At 34.7% G+C, this 21,007-nt stretch overlaps 1 protein-coding gene and 1 long non-coding RNA gene across 2 annotated transcripts; one reads left to right on the forward strand and one right to left on the reverse strand.

Moving 5' to 3' along the window:
* Nucleotides 1-1,882: 1,882 nt before the first annotated feature.
* On the forward strand, nucleotides 1,883-4,921 carry LOC131178707 (uncharacterized). Its single transcript, XR_009147656.1, has 3 exons — nucleotides 1,883-2,166; nucleotides 2,935-3,288; nucleotides 3,826-4,921. It is a non-coding gene; the product is annotated as an uncharacterized LOC131178707 (long non-coding RNA).
* LOC110647166 (alanine--glyoxylate aminotransferase 2 homolog 3, mitochondrial) lies at nucleotides 3,070-7,113 on the reverse strand. Its single transcript, XM_021800869.2, has 9 exons — nucleotides 6,651-7,113; nucleotides 6,014-6,244; nucleotides 5,672-5,842; nucleotides 4,384-4,527; nucleotides 4,106-4,285; nucleotides 3,786-4,011; nucleotides 3,549-3,662; nucleotides 3,380-3,466; nucleotides 3,070-3,237 (listed from the first exon to the last, which is right to left on the reverse strand). Exons 1-9 carry the CDS (start codon nucleotides 6,882-6,884, stop codon nucleotides 3,194-3,196), a joined length of 1,431 nt encoding a protein of 476 aa, XP_021656561.2. The 5' UTR covers nucleotides 6,885-7,113; the 3' UTR covers nucleotides 3,070-3,193.
* Between the last annotated feature and the right edge of the window lie 13,894 nt (nucleotides 7,114-21,007).

Genomic DNA, 21,007 nt, shown 5'->3' on the forward strand with positions numbered 1-21,007 from the left:
CTCTCTCAATTTCTTATTAAAAAATTAAAAAAAAAAAGCATAATACATTAAAATTTTCATATGCTATAAGAAAATGATATCGAGCAAGTCGTCTATCCAGTTTCTGCAGAATACAATCAATTATGAGGTTCAATTTCTTCAGGACAACACCTGTCCAAAATCAAATGATTTAGGGCCCATCTCCTCTCAAGTTGTTACTATAAAATAATTATGACTGAAAATAATATTTCTTATTATAAAATAAGAACTCCGACTGTAATATCATATTCATTTGCAAGTGCAGCTGAACTCGGCATAAGTCGAGTATTCAACAAAAATGAAATTGGATCCAAATAGTATTGCAGGCTTCAGTCCAGTTTCATGGAGGATTTCTCAAGAATGTCCATTTTCCTGGTAGTTGCTGGCCCATTGGCCTGTTTACCCCCTACCCAAAATTATCATTCCAATCCAACCTCTGCCAGACAATATTTTACTGTATTTTTTTTTAAATAATTTATATGTTTTTCAATTTGAAAAAAATAATTATTTATAACAAAATTTAGAAAACTTACAAAACAAATTTAATTTGGTAAATATTATTCAACTGTAATAAACTGAGTGTCGACATTTTGGGACAAAAATTATAAAGATTAAGAAGAACAGAAGGTGGAATAGTAGCTGCTATCTCTTATGGGATGACCACATTATGTCTCCATTTCTCTTTCAACTGCTTTCCGCCTAACTCTACTGTAATTACTTAACTACCCTCATTGTACAAAACACTAAAATTCCAAAAAAATTGGCATTTTTTTAAATAAAAGAGTTCATTAAGTATAAATTGAAGTATAAAATTCCATATTATTATGATTTTGTATAAATAAAATTAAAATAAAATATTTAAAAAATAACAATTATTATCTTAATTTCAAATATTTAATCATAATATTTGAATTAGTTATTTGATGAAAATTACACTTAATTTAATAATAATTTATCATTATTCAACTCTAAAATTATTTTATAAACTTTATATAATAACCATCAAATTTTGTTCTCCTATAATAGAGAAAATTTGTATATCGTATTATTACTTTTCTACTCAAATAATAAGTATTTAATAACTCCATTATATTTTTTAAAAAAGAGGAGATGATAAATCATCATAAAGATGAATCTATATTTCGAACTTATTTGATTTAATTATTAAATATAATTAATGATTGATAATTAAATATTTAATTCATATTATTATACTGTTATTCAAATAACAAAACACTACACCTAATAACTCTAGAATATAAAATGATAATAAATTCTCGTAAAGAATGAAATAATAAATTTTTACAAGTGAGAAAACAATATATAAACACAAAAGAAGAGAAAATAAATTTTTATAGATAAAAAATTAAAAACTTAATATTTATCAATAAGAATAAATATATTATGTTAAAAAGACACAGATTTAATGATTAAGAATGTATATAATATCAAATATTAAAAGTTAAAAAAATATAATTAAAAAAAAGGATAATCATCAATGAAATTAACCATCAAGCAAAATACCCATCGATTGCCATTTATAAGGGGGTATTTTTTTTTTTTAAATCTCAATTAATTATTTAAATTGAAATTTAAACATTATTTAATATGAAAGAATTATTTTGTGATATATCAATATAATCAGTTTGAATATTTATGCTTATATAAACTTAATTATAGTGTGTAATGCAATATTCAAAGGGTTCAACTTAAACATATTAATTATATTTAAGATGGAGAAGAATAATTTTTTCCATTGACGGAGAAGATTACCTTTTTTATTTAACATGCTAGCAGTTATAATAAAGGGGGGTATTTTAGTAACTACGAGTTCGACTATTATTTTTGGTAAGCTAGCGAGTAGCTAGTAACAATAAAATGATCTCATCAGCTCTTGAGCCTCTAATGGGATTTGAGATGCGGCAATAAAATACTGATCCAAGAAGAAGAAGAAGAAGAAGAAGAAGAAGAAGAAGAAATGTTTAGATTTCAGGACGCAACATCAGTATTGATAAGCGTGATTCTGAGAAAAAGCATAAGCATATTTCATGAACTTGCCTTCATATTGCTAGACTTGCTATCGATTTTATCGTCAGCTGTTGAATATTCAAGATTTAACAATCGCCACTCTCCTGCAGCTTTCACCAGGTATTATCCCATGGAAGCTAGACATGATCGGTAGTTCCTCTACATATATATGTATATATATATATATTTCGCTAGTATCTTTAATTTTGCCATTATTTTTTCTTCTTGTCTGTGATGCTGCTTTAATGTATTTATGGATGAATAATTATTAATGAGATTTTGCGCTGTTTTGATAAATGATAATCTTTTTCGGTGGTCAAAATTGAATGAAGCACAAGATTGATATATGAAACTAATAATGCTATCTATTAATTAATATATAATAAAATTGTATCTATGAAATTAATTCTATAACGAATTTATATACTGCTAGAAATGAAAATTAGCACAATTTTAATTTGTGAAGATTTGTTAGAAATCTCATATTAAAAGAAAAGAATATGAAGTGAAGTAGGAAGGGTAATATAAAAGTGATTGAAATAATATTAAATTTGTTAATTATTTTGATGAGTAAAATAATTTAATTATTTATATAAATTTAAATTAAAATAAATAAATACATAATTTACTCGATCTCTCTCTGAATTGCAAGTTTCAATAATATATAAGCAAAAATAAATTAATACATAATTTTTCTAGAACTCTGTGGAATGAACAAAATTATAATTTATCTTGTTGAAAGTAATTAATTACAAAATTACTTAATCCCTTTCACTGTCAATTTGCGTAAATTAAGTAGTAATTGCTCATTTCACTTAAGTCTCACAGTCAGAGTTAACAAAAGTAAAGAGAGATAGTAAAACCAACAGCAACTCGCATGATTGGTAGGGATTATTGATGCACGAGAAGAGAAAAAGGATCATCGCAAATTGTCTAAGAGTTCAAAACCATTGATGCCCAGAGAACAGTTTGAGCAAGAGACAACGAGCTGTTGACTCATCGCTTTATTAGGGCTGCAGCAACTCATTCAAAGAGATAACTATTGATATTTTCTTATTTTTTTTCACTCATAATAGACATGAAAAGATACAGATTTGATTTTTATCGACTTGTGAACCACAGATTGATAGAAGAGATATCTGAGGCTTCACATCTTTGACATTGTGTAATCCATGGCATCCACAAGGAAATCTGCAACCACAGGATTCACCAAGTGTTACAAGTGCAGCCTAGTTGGTCATGGTACGGTTATGATGAAAATAAATTTACTACTTACTTAAATATACATATTGCTCTGATAATTAGCACGAGAAAAAGAAAATTGTACATGTACCTGCATCTTCTTTTGTGAAACACAGGGGAGGGGTAATTCTAAACACGTTCCCATAGAAACCACCTTTTCCAACCAACACTCCAATTTCTGTGAATAAAATCAGGGTCTATTAGACACTTGACGATACCTATACCTCGGAGGATAGCTGTTAGGTGGGTGAAATACAAACCTTTCATCTGGTCCATTACATGTAAAGTTTCAGCCTTTGCAGGAGTCTTCTGTTCACGATCAGTTACTAGCTCAACTCCAAGCATCAATCCTCTTCCCCTCACATCCCCAATGACTACAGAAAACAGTTATAACATGATCAGCTAATCTTTAGTTTACTAAAAGAGCATGTATGAAAAAACAAGTGCAGTAATTTCAAATATTGCCACATAAGTCAAATGTATGGAAGATGATTTACTTTCATATTTATCTTTGAGTTCAATTAGTCTGTCTTTCAGATGGGACCCCACAACAGACGCATTTTCCTGAAGATTTTCTTTCTCAATCACTTTTAGAACAGCCAGCCCTGCAGCAGTACACACGGGATTCCCCCCGAATGTGTTGAAGTAACTTCGACGAGTCAATACTTCAGCAATCTCAGGTGTTGTCACCACAGCACCAAGAGGAATACCATTCCCAATACCCTGTACAAATCTTAATCTATCTATAAATATGTTTGGCTAATAATGAGATTTCAGGATACCTGCAAGGGAAAAAAAAAAGCCAAACCAAACCTACCTTTGCCATTGTCACTATGTCAGGAACAACACCCTGGGCTCCAAATCCCCAAAAATGACTTCCAGTACGAGCAAATCCAGCTTGAACCTCATCGGCTATACAAAGGCCTCCTGCTTTTTTAATGCTTGTATAAGCAGCAGGCAAGTAACCTGGGGCCAATTCTACAATTCCGCCCACTCCCTGCCATACGCAAGAAAGTAATTCCCCTTAGAATGCTTATACAAGTCCAACAAGAAGTCAATTTAAGGGAGATGGAAGTCCACAAAGATCATAATTACCTGTATAGCTTCAGATATAAATCCAGCAACATGGCCAGTTGTTCCAAAGTCAATGATATCTTGGACATCTTTTGCGTACTTTTCTCCATCTGAACCAAATACACCTCTATATGGATCTGGGTTCAAGGCATGATGCACTCCACTCTGTTGGTGAACCAAGAAGAATGAGAATATGCTTTGTAACCATCTTTATAATGAAAGGAGAAAGTTGATTATATGAAAAGAAAAAGAAAGACGCCAAATTGAATTTCACAATTGAAATTCCAGTATAAGAGAGACTTCCAACCTTGCAAGAGCAATATTAACTTTTTATCTCAAATTCCAGTATAAGAGAGACTTCCAACCTTACGAGAGCAATATTAACTTTTATCTCGTTCAATATTGTTTAGCATGATGTTACTACTGGCCAAAAGAATACATAAAGCTAGCCAAGATATTTAATTAAAGTAGCTGTAAGCTTCTAAAGTGATCTGCTTGGTTATGTATCTTGCTTTACTGATGCCAAGTGGAAACTAAAGGTCCAATTCATTCCATGTAAGGAACTGCCCTCTCTTTAAAGTTTTATTTGCTGACAAAAATCCAAAATAAATATCCTCAAAGCATTGATTTGGACAACTCACACAATATTGGTTGATTTCATCCTAGTAGTTACGTGACAAACATCACAACAAATAGCATCTTTAAAATGCTACCTTCAATAGCTTTGTTATTAGTTGAAGTAGATAATAAAAAGTGGTCCCACTTCAAAAGAAAAAAAGGGGCTATAGTATGTGTCTCTTGTCCTGATGCAACATATTCATAAGCTTTGCATATGAGGGAATAAAATATGAAAATTATGACTCAACTCATGGTCATGGGGTACACACTTAACCCCAGTCGCACAAAATGTAGTGGACTAACTAGCTAGTGAGCGGATGATATTGAAAGTCTTTAAGAGACAGCCCACAGGAAAAAATCTTTAAGAGATAGCCCACAGGAAAAAAATCAATCATTTTCTCCACGTCACCACAAAGTTAATGAATTTATATTAAATATGACAGCAATCTTATACGAACATTAACATTCACTTTATATTTTGACATAAATTATGTGCAAGCCTTTGACATCACACATGAATTGAAAGTGGATACATAAAAGAAAATGCCCTCAATGGTACCAAATACGTCTCATTGCATCCAACGTTGTCGTGATCTTCACCTAACTTGACCACAAAAAGTCTCGCCTCTTTTGGGTATTTTCTCTTCCAGAGGAATACACACCAAACAAAATTGATCAAATGAAAATGTACCTGTATGACATTGAATTTCCAGATGGACTGTGCAGTGGCACCCATCGTCCCTGCAGCATTCCCATGGTATGCATTCCGCAATGATATTATGTCATTAGACCCTGTGTATAGTCTTGCAATCATCATGGCCAACTCATTCGCTTCTGTGCCAGAATTTGTGAAAAACACAACCTATACACATGAATAATACATAAGTATTTCTCCACCAAGTTGGGTTGCTTTTAAAGGGACGGAGCTTCTTTTGCCTTATAAACTGTCAAGTATAATAGAAAAAAGAAATTCCATACAAAGTCTAGTAATCTTTTACTGATTTTTCAGATTGCTTTAAAGGCTTTAACGTACCTTAAGATTGCCGGGCATCTTCGAGGCTAGTGCCTCGGCAAAATCAGCGATGGCGTGGTTGAGGTAGAGGACAGTGGAGTGTTGTAAGCGCTTGATCTGGTTGACTATTGACTCAACAATATCTGGATGGCAGTGCCCGCAGCAGACCGTAGCAATTCCACCAAAAGCGTCGAGGTATCTACGCCCGTTCTCATCGAACAGGTATTGCATCCTCCCATCCACAACGTTCAGCTGCCAAAGAACACAAGATGAATATTCCACTTTACCATCAGTCTCAGATGACGGCCCAAAACTCAAAAAACCTTGATCAAAATAATTCCTCAAATAGTTTAAGAATAATTATAAAATTAACAAGAGAAACATCACTGTAATTTTATTAAGTAGTCAATTAGATCATTAATAAAAAACCATTCTTCAGTTTTCGGAAGTGAAATAAGAAGTTACATCAAAAGAAAATGTAATTAGCACGATCAACCGAGAATCATTATTATTATTTAATAATATCATAATCATTCCTTCTTAATTCTTAAACATGATTAGTAGACCTAAAAAAATTAATCAGATGATCACAATTTACAGGGATGCAAATTACAATTCATGTGAAAAAGAACCAGAGTGGTATATGATCTGGACTCACGGGGTTTTTGTAGAAGTGGAACAAGGAGGGGCTGAGAAACTCTTTTCGCTTGGCCATGATCTCGTTGGCGGAGGGACCGGTATACGGCGGAGGACTGTAATCAAAAGGAGGCATTTTGGGGATAAGAACGTCATTGTCCTCCTTCTGGGCGAGCTGAGAGAAGCAGCAAGCCGGAGACGGAAGGGAATTGGAATTTCTTCCGGAGAGAAGCCTTTTAGCGATGAATCTCTGCATCTTTTTTAGATAAACGCTTCTCTGCGTATCCAAAAACTTCCTCCTGCGATATAGATTGTTTGTAACTCCCGAAATGTAGAGCTATATAGAGGCTGAGATGCTAAGTTCGATGGTTTATATAGAAAGAAGGCGAGAGAGAGAGAGCATGTGACGTTTGCCGTGGTGCTTTGTCCCTGTTGGACCCGTGTAAACGCCCTTAGTTGCCTCCTGAAATTACCCGAGTTATCTCCTGGATTCGTAACTAGCCGGCGGCATAGTTGTTATTAAACTTGGGGTGACCATTCAGCTTAAATTGAATTAAATTGAATCGAATTAAATTATAAAAATTAAATTATTTATTTTAAAAATTAAATTAAATTAAAATAAATAAAAAAATTAAATTAAATATTTTATTTTAATTTGATTTAGTTCAAACTTATCAGTTTTAATTTTTTATTTTTTAAATTTAAATTTAATTTTTAAGTTATTTGATATAATTTTGACTTTAGTTTGAATCTAATTAACATTAATCAATAAAATCAAATAATTTATATATATAATTAAATATAATTCATAAATTCTTCATAAAAGTAATTTAATTCAAAAATCGATTCGGTTCGATTTAAATATATAAAATTATTATTCAGTTCGGTTCAGTCAAACTTATTTTTTTCTCTTCAAAACTGAACCGAATGGAAATAACTGAAATTTTTATAATATAAAATCAAATCGAACTGATTAAATTTTAAAATCGAACTAATTGAATCGAATTGACTCAGTTTAATTCAATTTTTCTGTTCAAACCTAAATCTGCTCACACCTAATCGTACTAATTAATAAAATCAGTGAATTGGTATATCAATCTTCAAATCACTTTGTATTTATAATTAAATTATATAAGAAAGTAATTTATCAATTGAATTAGTGCACCAATGTGATTTAATAGATTCGACTCATTCAATATATATATTTTAATTAATTTTATATAAATTTTAATACAAATATTTAATATAATAATTATAAAATCAATTCTCGTGTAAAATGAGCCTAGATGCATATTAGAAGATGATTATACCGTATGTGTCTCAATTAACTATACACATTCCTAGCCTTTTTTGAACACGGACGGAAAAAATGATGATGCTATCATTTTAAATGAATTTCTTGAGAATGGTAATGTATGTGTATTTTGAGTTTTGAAGTTTTTTTTTTTTAATTTATTCTTGTTTTAAATAAAAAATAGTATTTAATTCGTGTAAAATAAGAAAAGAAATAAAAGATTAAGAAAAAAAGAAATTTAAGTAATTCTTCATGTTTGGAAATTTCAAAGAGGGATAAAATAAAAAAAAAAATTGATACACTATTACCTAAAAAAGTTGATTCATTCATTTAGGGTGAGATTTGGAATTCCAAATAAAAGTGGAATACTTAGTGAATAATGTTTGTATTGAATTAAAATTATATTTACTTGGATATTTTGAGTGTTATTGTATCATTAATTTTTTTAACTTTAAATATTTAAGTTGGTGTCAGATGAGGTACTAAATGATAGAACTTTGATCATATGATAAATCTTTTTTGGGTGAATCATTGCTAGATAAATTTTTAGTGGATTGACATATTGAGGTTGAGTGAGTGGTTGTCTTTGGATAAATGCCTTAAGAATGGGTGAGATAGGTGGATATATGCCTTCGTTAGGGTGGACAAGTGTTTGGTCAGGTAGGGAAGCAGATAAATGCCATAGTTTAGGCGAGTCTGTGTTCGGCCTAATAAGCAAACAAATAAATGCCTTGGTTAGGGTTGGCGAGTGTTTGGCTTGATAGACAGGCGGATAAATTTCTTAGGCTAGCAAGTGTTCAGCTCGATAGACAGACGAATAAACGCATTAGTTAGGGTGAGTGAGTAATCTACCCAAGAGGCAGGCGAATAAATACCTCAACTAATTTAGGCAGGTGTCACACCCTACCCCTCTGTAAGGTATAACATGATCCCGTAGTATACCTAATGAATTACCAACTTCGTCTACTGATAACCCATTAAATATACTACAAGAGATTTTAAAAACTTTTCTTACTTCTTTTACAGTGGTGAGCACTATTTACAGGTGTTAAAGACTTTGGTGAACTGAAGTGAAACAACTAACTCATTTGGTTTATTTGGAATTTCTGTAAAAATTTTGGCAGAGTGCCATCTGTATTTTGGACAAAACAGTTCTTCATAAAACCTGTAAAAAGTACTTCAATAATTTTCCAAATCTCAACTCCAATACATTTCTCAACACAACAATTTATCAACTCAATTCCATAGAAATTTTTCAAAGTCTGAGATAAGGAAATATAATACAATTTTTACAAGTCAAATAACTCATAATTAATTTACAACTTCAAGGTACAATTTGAATTTACAACTGCTCAAAACCAAAAACAAAATGTACATACAGTGTCATACATTACAGTACAAAATGCAAAATATTGGTATACTCATTATACCAGGTAATCCCTCGCTGGATGTATATGCAGCCTAGTCTGCTGCCCTGTCTGTCTCTCTACCTGCGACAACAATAAAAAGCTATCGCTGAGACAATGTCTCAGTGGTGCACAACATTAACCAAATACAATTTAAATCACAATTCATAAATCATGTAAATAGTGGATACTTAAAACCATAGTCAAATTTAAGACAATAAAGGTCAATAAGAATTTAAACTCCATTTCTCAATATCACAATAGATTTTCATAAGTCAGGTCATGTTTGAATTCAAAAGACAGTATATGTCAATGAGAGTTTAAATCCATTTCACAATCTCACAGTACAAATCAATAAATCACACACAGCTTAATCATGATCCATAGTTCAATTCGTCCCAAAAGCCGATGGCTAATGAGGTATTCAATTCGTCCCAAAAGTCGATGACTAATGAGGAATAACATGGCTAGCTAGCAAAAATATGAGTACTCATCCAATTCGTCCTCCACAGGCACACACCTCAACACTTCAGCCAGAGAGGGAATTCAATTCGTCCCATTAGACAAGCTAATGAGGAATACAATCAATATACATGATAGCTGTGGTTTCAAACCATTTCCAATGCTTTTTAATCAATAAGTATCCATCAATGTCATTCAAATAATTTTTCACAGTTTTAAACCATTCACAATATTTTTCAATCAATAAGTGTCCATCAAACTCATTTCCACAATTTAAAACAATAATATACAAATAGTTAATATTTATTTCGATTGAAAATAATTCAAAAGAAACAGTTGTTGTGCACAAACCTCTGATATTTGTCTCCTGGTCTTGACTCAGTATTTCTTTCCCTTTTGCTGAGTCCTGGTTAACTGAGAAACACAATTTGAAGTGTTTCAGTGCTAAATTAATTTGCCTCTAACGATAATGCTCGATAAACAATTCACTGAATACCTTTATTTGCTTAATCACCTAATATACCGACCCTCGATGTTTTTTAGGTAAATTAGGTTTTAGTGTCCTTTATATGTCACATTCGATAGGGTTTTAGGGTTGGTACGTGTTACCAAACTCAATTCTATGTATATTGCGTTTTCTTGCATTTCATTGCAAATTGCTGGATTTCGGGATACTAGTTTGACCTAGCCGGACGATCTAGTTTCCTCGGTTTTCGGGTTTCGGTCAAAACTACAAACTTGTAGATCTATGTCTTATTGCACGCGGGGCAAAATTTCAGGTCAATCCGAGTTAAGTAGACCAAGTTATGGTCATTACACTATTATTGGTCAAATGGCATCAAATTAGGTCAATTTTAGGTCAATTTGGTCAACTTTGGTTCGGCCAGTTTTTGGACCCGAACTTGTGCAGGCTTTTTGACTTGCTTCTGGTCATTTCTGGGTTTTGGTGTCTTCATAAGACTTGTAGGTATGGGTCTTAACTATTCATGGTTAAAATTTCAGGTCAATTGGACCTGTTTTGAGTGAGTTATGGCCTAAACACTCACTACTGCCCAATTGGTCATTTTTCAGGTCCTAATTGTACCTAATCCGAATTGGTCATTTTCTTAGGTCACCTTGCAAGCAGAATTTTGGTATGTTTTCTCAATGAAAGTTGGCACATTTTGTGCCTAGTTTCACCTCCAATTGGTCTCATACCAATTGAGGTTACACATTTAAACTTATTGGCTAAAATGTACACTGCCCTTGGTTACTTTGCTTAACACACATCAATCACACACATTTACCTTGCAATATGTTTACTTCCCTACCAAATCTGTTTTGGTACATTACCAAAACCACATCCCACTTCACATTAACATCTCTTTGGGCAGATTACAATTATCTTCAATACACCAAATATAACTCTAATTCCCAAAGTCCAAACACAATTACACATACACATAACATTACTAGTTTTACATACTCTTTCCACAACAAGTTAACATACATATCCATCAATCATTCTATGTCAATATTCTGCCAACACTTCCATGAATACATAAATTTATTCAAGTGTCCCCAAGCTGCCGAAAATCTTCTTCAACACCAAATTGCCCTACAATTCATCAATTCTCATCCAAGTGCCAAAAATCACCATATAAATATGAAGTAATTCACTAGGTTATTAAATCATCATGATCAACATCATTTCTCATCAAATATATGCACAATTATTTCATCAAATACATGACTCCATGGCTGTCCAAAATGAACACAACAATAACTCTTCAAACTCAAAAATTTTCTTCACAAACCCAACACCCATAACATGCACACAAAACTTAACAAAGCTATCTTCAAAAACACTAACTTACCTTATGGTTGGAGCTTGTTAAACCTTGCTTAAACTTCTCAAATTTGGTATCAAACTCTTCCTTGTGATGAGTAGATAAACTTTCATGAAGCCACTTAAGGGATTGGAGTTGAAAATGGGGAGGTTAAGTGAGCTTGCATGAAACGCCCATGGAGTTTTCTCTCACCTTCATTCACAGCAACTTTGGTACAATGGAGAAGATGAAATTTTCTGATGGTGTAATGGAAGTACACCTGCCCCACTATGTGTTTAATTAATCCTTTAATGGTCCACTAACTCCAAATAATCATATAATAAGCCAATTGTGCATTTATTCCACATTAACCCATGATTTTAGCTATTTGTATTAGGTACCACTAAACTAATTTTTCATTTTATTTTCTAAGTGTAATACTATTTATTTTTAATGGACATTTAGGTCAAAAGACAATTCGGGATGTCAAATGACCATAATGCCCCTGTTCGGGTTGCATTCCCGATTTTTCGGTATCACCGGGTTTTGTCCGTTTTTCGATTTCTCACTTTTCTTTGTACTAATTATTTAATTTTTCTTTGATCTTTTTAATGATATTTATTCTTCAACAAGGGTCTATTTAAGTCCTAAAAATGTTTTTCAGGATTCCCCGCAGTCCAGGGCTAGTCAATGGTCCACGCCGTGACTTCCCGGTGCGGTCACCCATCGTTAGGTTTCCCGGCTCGTTTAACTTGATTACCTTTCTTTGCTATGATTTTTCCTTTGTTTTTCTTGTATTTTCTTTTCTTGTATTTCATTATTTTATGTCTCCTCACTCATATTGAAGTGTAGTTCTAGGCATCCTAGCTGTCCGGACAGCACTGGTCACTGGAGCAACAGAACGCACTACCGAACTTTGGGGTGTTACAATTCTCTCCCCCTTAAAATAAATTTCATCTCGAAATTTTACCTGGCATTAGTCTCTGAACAGCTGTGGGTGCTGTCTCCTCATATCCTCTTCACGTTCCCAAGTAGCTTCCTGGCCTGAATGATGGTTCCACAGCACTTTAACTAGGTGTATCTGTTTATTCCTCAACTGCTTCACCTCATAAGCCAGAATTTTTATGGGTTCTTCTTCATATGAGAGGTCTGGATTTACCTCAATCTCTTCAACTGATAATACATGAGATGGGTCTGATCTGTACCTCCTTAACATAGACACATGGAAGACACTGTGTATCCTTGCTTGCTCTGGAGGTAATGCCAACCGATATGCCAAAGGACCCACTCTTTCCAAAACTTCATATGGTCCAATGAAACGAGGACTCAGTTTCCCCTTTCTGCCAAATCTCATAATCCTCTTCCAAGGAGAAACTTTGAGGAATACCTTATCACCCACTGCGTACTCAATATCTCTTCTTTTCATATCAACATAGGACTTCTGACGGTCTGATGCAGCCTTGAGTCTATCTCTAATCAATCTGATCTTTTCCTCTGTCTGCTGAATAATTTCTGGCCCAATCATCTTCCTTTCACCTACCTCATCCCAACATAGGGGAGTTCTGCACTTTCTACCATACAAAGCTTCATATGAAGGCATCCCAATGCTTGATTGGTAGCTGTTGTTATAAGCAAACTCAATCAAAGGCAAGTGTGTATCCCAACTACCTTCAAATTCAATCACACAAGCCCGTAGCATATCCTCCAATATCTGAATAACCCTCTCGGGTGGCCATCATGCGTGGGTGGAATCTTTGTCTTGAAGTTCAATCTAGTTCCTAGGGCTCTCTGAAGACTACCCCAGAATCTAGAAGTGAACCTAGAATCTCTGTCAGACACAATTGATACTGGCACTCCATGCATTTTTACAATCTCATATACGTACAATCTGGCCAATCTTTCCAGGCTATCATCCATCCAAACTGGCAAAAAGTGAGCAGACTTGGTCAATCTGTCAACTATAACCCATACTGCATCATGACTACTCTGTGTCCTTGGAAGTCCTGTAACAAAATCCATAGTTATTCATTCCCATTTCCACTGCATCGACAAAGGATGTAACAAACCAGCTGGAACTTGATGTTCTGCCTTTACTTGCTGACAAGTTAGGCATTTGGAAACGAATTCAGCTATATCTCTTTTCATGCACATCCACCAGTAATGCTCTTTCAGCCCTCTGTACATTTTAGTTCCACCAGGGTGCATAGCAAATGGAGACTCATGTGCTTCCTTCATAATGATTTGTCTCAATTCCACATCACTAGGAATACACACTCTGCCCTAATGTAGCAATAAACCATCATCTCTCACAGAGAATTCAGGTTTCTTGCCCTGCTGGACTTCTTTCAGTAGCTTCTGATACTTTTTATCACTCTGAGCAGCCATTTTGATCTGATCAATCAACACTGGCTGTACATGCCAAGCAACTACTGTCTGTCCCTCATCATCAATCTCTAAACCGCATCTTTGTGCTTTCAATTCATATATCATGGACAAAGGAGAAACTCTGAGACTTGCCATAGTCTTGCGACTTAAGGCATCAGCCACTACATTTGCTTTCCCTGGCTGATAGTCTATTAAGCAATCATAGTCTTTAATGAGTTCCAACCATCTCCTCTGCCTCAAATTCAATTCCTTCTGGGTGCCCAAATACTTCAAGCTCTTGTGATCTGTGTAAATGTAGCATTTCTCTCCATACAGATAGTGTCTCCAGATCTTCAGAGCAAAAACAATAGCTGCTAACTCCAGGTCATGTGTTGGGTAATTCCTCTCATGCGGTTTCAGCTGGCGTGATGCATAAGCAATGACATTCCGATCTTGCATCAGTACACAGCCTAACCCATTGTGAGAAGCATCACTATAAACTGTGTATTCTTTACCCGGAGTAGGTAAAGTGAGGACTGGAGCTTCAGTCAAACACCTCTTCAACTCATCAAAACTCTGCTGACATTTATCTGTCCACTGAAATTTTACATCTTTCCGAAGCAGTTTGGTCAGTGGAGAAGATAACATAGAAAACCCCTTCACAAACCGACGGTAATATCCAGCTAGACCTAAAATCGTGAATTTACGTGATGTTCTGGCGGCTTCCAATTAAGGATAGCTTCTACCTTCTTTGGAGTCTACCTTGATCCCTTCAGCTGACACAACATGTCCCAAAAAGGAGATTTCTTTCAGCCAAAATTCACATTTCGATAATTTGGCGTATAGTTGTTTCTCCCTTAAAGTCTACAGTACAATCCGCAGATGTCTGTCATGCTACTCTGCATTCCTTGAATATATCAAAATGTCGTCAATAAACAACACCACAAATTGATCAAGATATGGTCCAAGATAGTGTTCATCGATCCATAAAAGCAAATGGAGCATTTGTTAACCGAATGGCATTACTAGAAACTCATAGTGGCCATATCGAGTTCAAAGCGATTTTGGAATACTCGCTCTTGCACCTTCAATCGATAATAACCAGATCGCAAATCAATTTTGGAGAATACACCCTTCAATCGATCAAGCAGATCATCAATGCGAGGCAATGGATATCATTCTTTATTGTCACCTTATTCAACCGCTTGTAGTCAATGCATAAACGGAGAGTACCATCCTTCTTCTTAACAAACAACATTGGTGCTCCCAAGGTGACACACTAGGGCGGATGAAGCCCTTTTCAAGTAATTCTTGCAATCGTATCTTCAACTCCTTCAACTCATTGGTGCCATTACGTATGGCGTTATGGAGATTGGATCCACACCAGCATAACATTAATTTCAAATCGCACTTCTCTTTCCGAGATAATCCACGGCAATTCATCAGAAACACATCCGAAAGTCATGTACTGTAGGGATGTCCTTCAATCTTTGGACTCCCCACTTGGGTGTCTACCACATGTGCCAAGTAGGCTTCACACCCTTTACGATCATTTTTACGCTAGTGCAATGAAATGATGTTTGATGGCAATAATCGTCTCTCCCCTTGTATCACCACATCATCAGATCGAGGAAGGCCAAAAGTGATCGTCTTGACCTACAGTCAATCATGGCATGATGCCTAGCTAACCAATCCATGCCCAAGATGATATCATAATCTCTGAAGGGCATTTCAATGAAATCAGACAGGAAAGTGTGTCCTTGGATCACCAAAGGACAATCTCTATACATTCTATTAACCCTGACCTCCTATCCTAACGGACTTGTTACTAGCACCTCAAAGTCTATTTTTGTACATGGAACAGCAATGCAATCAATGATGCTAGCACTCACATAAGAATGGGTAGAGCCCGGATCAAATAACACAAACACATTTTGGTTAAAAGTTGAGAAGGTACCAGCCACAACATCAGATGCCTCTGCCTCTTCTCTCTGTCTCATGGCATAGACTCTGACTGGAGCACTATCTTGCTCTGATTGTTTTACTGTGCCTTGGCTGCCTGCTTGGCTACCTCTACCCCTGCCTCTACCTCTGCTGGGTGGTTGTGAACTTACGTGACGTGGCTCTAAAGCGGCCTTCTGCAGTAGTAGGAGGTGGTCCAACTCTGCGACTACTGGTGCAGTCCTTGGCAAAGTGTCCGGTGCCTCCACAGTTATAACAGGCTCCAATAGCCTTATAGCATATCCCACCATGATTTTTTCCACAAGTTTCACATTGGCGGGGAGGGTAGGAACCTCTGGTACTCTGCGACGGATAGGGAGGTCTCATCACGAATATCTTCCCCTACCAGATTTCTTGCCACCCCTGCCATGTCCCCCATAGTTCTTCCTCTTTCCAGTATGACCACTGGAACTCTGTTCAACGGATTTTCCCTCTTTCTCTGTCTTCTCTGATCTCTTTTTCTCTGGAGCAGTCTCAAACTCAACTCTTTCCAACTCTAGGGCTTGAGAAACAAGTTCAGAGAAGTTAGTGTTTTTGAAGCCGATCACTTGTACTGACGATCTTTGGGCTTCAAGCCAGTTTCAAACCTCTTGCATCTCTCCCTGCTGGTAGCAAGCAAACTTACTGCATAATGGCTCAGGCGGGAAAATTCTCTTTCATACTCAGCCACTGATCTGTTCCCCTGTTTCAAACTTAGGAACTCTTGTAGCTTCTGGTCTACATAAGCATCAGGGACATATTTCTGCCTGAATTCCCTGAGGAAGTCATTCCATGTTAGCACTGTAGGTTCTACCAGACTGTGGGGAATGGTTTTCCATCAGTCATAAGCATCCCCCTGTAGTAAGGACACTGAGTATTCAAATCTAAGCTCTTCTGTACAATGTAGCTTCTTGAACACCCTATCCATCCTCTCTAACCATTGTTCAGCTTCTAGAGGATCTACTGTCCCCTTAAACTCTGTAGCCCCATATTTCATCAATTTATCATACTGCCTAGTCGGAGATTGTGGTTGTACCACTGGTGTCTGTATTGGGACTTGAGTAGGCACATTGCCAGCCATTTGTTGGAACATTGCAGCCATCTCACGAGCGAATCGAGCAGAAATCTGCAGATCGCAGGGCCGTGGTCTTCTTGAACCACTGACATTATGTAGGCCTGGGGCATCCCCTTGCACCTCAGCCTCAATAGATTGATCGACTGAACGATCACCCTCTTCCATATTCAATGCGAGGATTCTAGATCTCCTGAACAAATAACACAAGGAGATTTCCTCCCGTTAGTGCATATTTATAATGTAATGTACTGTATGTATCAAACAATGATATTGAGCAGTTGTACTATGAAGAAAGAACATTCAAATAACAGGTGAAAACGGAATTTAAACACTTTGCTCTGATACCACCAAAACATGTCACACCCTACCCCTCTATAAGGCATAACATGATCCCGTAGTATACCTAATGAATTACCAACTTCGTCTACTGATAACCCATTAAATACACTACAAGGGATTTTAAAAACTTTTCTTACTTCTTTTACAGTGGTGATCACTATTTTCAGGTGTTAAAGTCTTTGGTGAATCAAGTGAAACAACTAACTCATTTGGTTTATTTGGAATTTCAGAAAATTTTGGCAGAGTGCCATCTGTATTTTGGATAAAACAGTTCTTCAGAAAACCTGTAAAAAGCACTTCAATAATTTTCCAAATCTCAACTCCAATACATTTCTCAACACAACAATTTATCAACTCAATTCCATAGAAATTTTTCAAAGTCTGAGATAAGGAAATATAATACAATTTTTACAAGTCAAATAACTCATAATTAATTTACAACTTCAAGGTACAATTTGAATTTACAACTGCTCAAAACCAAAAACAAAATGTACATACAGTGTCATACATTACAGTACAAAATGCAAAATATTGGTATACTCATTATACTGTAATCCTCATTGGATGTATATGCACCTAGTCTGCCGCTCTGCGTCTCTCTACCTGCGACAACAATAAAAAGCTATCGCTGAGACAATGTCTCAGTGGTGCACAACATTAACCAAATACAATTTAAATCACAATTCATAAATCATGTAAATAGTGGATACTTAAAACCATAGTCAAATTTAAGACAATAAAGGTCAATAAGAATTTAAACTCCATTTCTCAATATCACAATAGATTTTCATAAGTCAGGTCATGTTTGAATTCAAAAGACAGTATATGTCAATGAGAGTTTAAATCCATTTCACAATCTCACAGTACAAATCAATAAATCACACACAACTTAATCATGATCCATAGTTCAATTCGTCCCAAAAGCCGATGGCTAATGAGGTATTCAATTCGTCCCAAAAGTCGATGACTAATGAGGAATAACATGGCTAGCTAGCAAAAATATGAGTACTCATCCAATTCGTCCTCCACAGGCACACACCTCAACACTTCAGCCAGAGAGGGAATTCAATTCGTCCCATTAGACAAGCTAATGAGGAATACAATCAATATACATGATAGCTGTGGTTTCAAACCATTTCCAATGCTTTTTAATCAATAAGTATCCATCAATGTCATTCAAACAATTTTTCACAGTTTTAAACCATTCATAATATTTTTCAATCAATAAGTGTCCATCAAACTCATTTCCACAATTTAAAACAATAATATACAAATAGTCAATATTTATTTCGATTGAAAATAATTCAAAAGAAACAGTTGTTGTGCACAAACCTCTGATATTTGTCCCCTGGTCTTGACTAGGTACCACTGCTAACTAGATAGTTCCTAAAGTTGTAATCAAACTGTAGAGGAGGATTGCTGCAACATGCAAACACAAATTAAAGAAAATGGCTAACAAAAGAAGAAAGGTAAGGAAAGGTCAACGGTTGGACCTCCTTAGAAACTGAATAAATTTAGGTTTTTTTAGAGAGAGAAGAGAGTTTAAGGTGTGAGGGAGACGACTAGAGCTAATTAATTTCTTGATTGCATTCATAAATTAAATTAAATTTGATGAAAGATACGTCTCTAGAATAATTTAAAAGTAATACTCTATTTGAAAAATAAAAGAAAAGAAAAATAGAATTTCATGCGATATAAGGGGAAGCGTGCACGTGATGTGATTCGAATTCGATTTAAATTTGGGATGATAAAGAAATAACGTGCCAATAAAGAGGACTGATAAGGAAGTGCGCAAAGGGACGCGAGGAGGGGATGCTGAAAGCACCTAGCACCATCAATGCGTGCTCCACGTGTAGACCGTGCTGCAGAATATAGGAGCATTCCCCAACAAGCTTGTTGGAATTGGCATCATTCAAAATTAATGATTCTTCAATTTTAAAAAATAAAAAAATCATCTTTTATTCTTTATTTTATTAATTTTTCTGATCAGCGCGACATTACATTTATTAGTATTATTCAATATAATTATATATTACTATTTTCATATAAAAATTATTAATATTATATAAAAATACATCAAAAGAGATGTAATATCACGTAAAAAAAAAAAAAATCTCTCGTTCACTTTTATTTACCATATAAAATTTTTATGTAATAATTAAGAAATTAATAAAATTATTTAAATTATAATAAATTATTTTTTAATTTAATTAAATTACCTTTTATCTCACCTAATTAATGAAAAAAAGCTATTAAAATGAGTTTTATAAAATTACACAAATCTTTATTATGTTTAGTTGAAATAATGATAAAATTAAAAATTAAAAAAATAATTAATACTCTTTAATTTTCTCAAAATGATAAATAATTATAAATAAAATAACTAAAAAAAATATTTTTAAATTCATACAATTTTATTAGTTATAGTAAATACTATTTAAATTTACATTAAAATTTTGAATAATTATATGCATATCAAATCAAATTAAATTTTATTTTTTAAATCAAATATTAATTATTTTTCTTTAATGTTTTTATAAGAATATAACAAAATAATATCCTCACAGTATACATATAATTAAAAATGATATGTCCATGATAACAAATATAACAATAAATATATTAAAAGATATTGTCTTAAAAATATAAACATATATATGTAATAAATTATGCCAAAAAATTTTCAAACTTAGGATGTGTTTGATACAAGATTAAAAAATTGAGAGTTAAATGTTAACCTTGTAAAATTTAAGGGAGTAATTATTAATGGGATTGTAAAACCTCTAATTTTTTTTAAATTTATTATTTTTGGGTAATTATTGATATTTTATTTTATTTGAATTTTAGGAAATTATTTGAAATTTTTCGGATTTTAGAAATTGGGTTCGATTTTTCGAAAATAAAAACTTTGATAATTTTTAAAATTTAATTTAAAGACCACGTGGTAAAACTAAAAATATATTTGGAGTCTACAAATTTTTCTGAGTTTTCTAGAATTTTTTCGAAATTTTTGGGCCTCGTTTTTAGTCCCAAGGTAGTGTAAAAAAAATATAAAATTTTATATCCTGAATCGAACCGGCCGAATCGAACCAGACTGAATCGGACCTGTCCAATCGGACCGGCTCCTTCTTCCTTTTCTTCTCCCCGCGAGCGTCCCGACCTCCCTCTCTCTCTCTCTCTCTCTCCTCTCCCGTTTTCTCTCTCCTCCCTCCTCCCCTCACCGCGCTGCCTCCTCCCCAGCCACCCCAGCTCGCCGGCGCGCCGCCCCACCATCTCCCCACAGCCGGCCGACGCCCCAGGCAGCAGGAAAACGCGGGCGAACGCCTCCCCTGCGCACGCGCTATGCTTCGTCTTCCCGGCAGAAATCCGGTCGATCCGGCCACCGATTGGGTCGGGTCTTGTGTCCAATAACATCTACTCGTCGAGAGCTTTCCATAGACACCAAGAATACCGAAATCCATCTAGCGGTTTATCCAATTTTTGTCTGGGAAGTTTTAGTCTATTTTGACTTTTGGGCTAGATTTCTCGCAAACCGTGAACCCAACGAGAAAACTGAGAGTACCAGAGCTCTCCACTCGTCGAGAGCTTCGCGGTGATATAAATTTAAAATTTTTTCTACACCGTTTTTCGGTGGGTCCCACTGAATTTCAT

The sequence above is a fragment of the Hevea brasiliensis genome, chromosome 3 (genome assembly GCF_030052815.1).
Source record: "Hevea brasiliensis isolate MT/VB/25A 57/8 chromosome 3, ASM3005281v1, whole genome shotgun sequence".
Classification (NCBI taxonomy): Eukaryota; Viridiplantae; Streptophyta; class Magnoliopsida; order Malpighiales; family Euphorbiaceae; genus Hevea; species Hevea brasiliensis.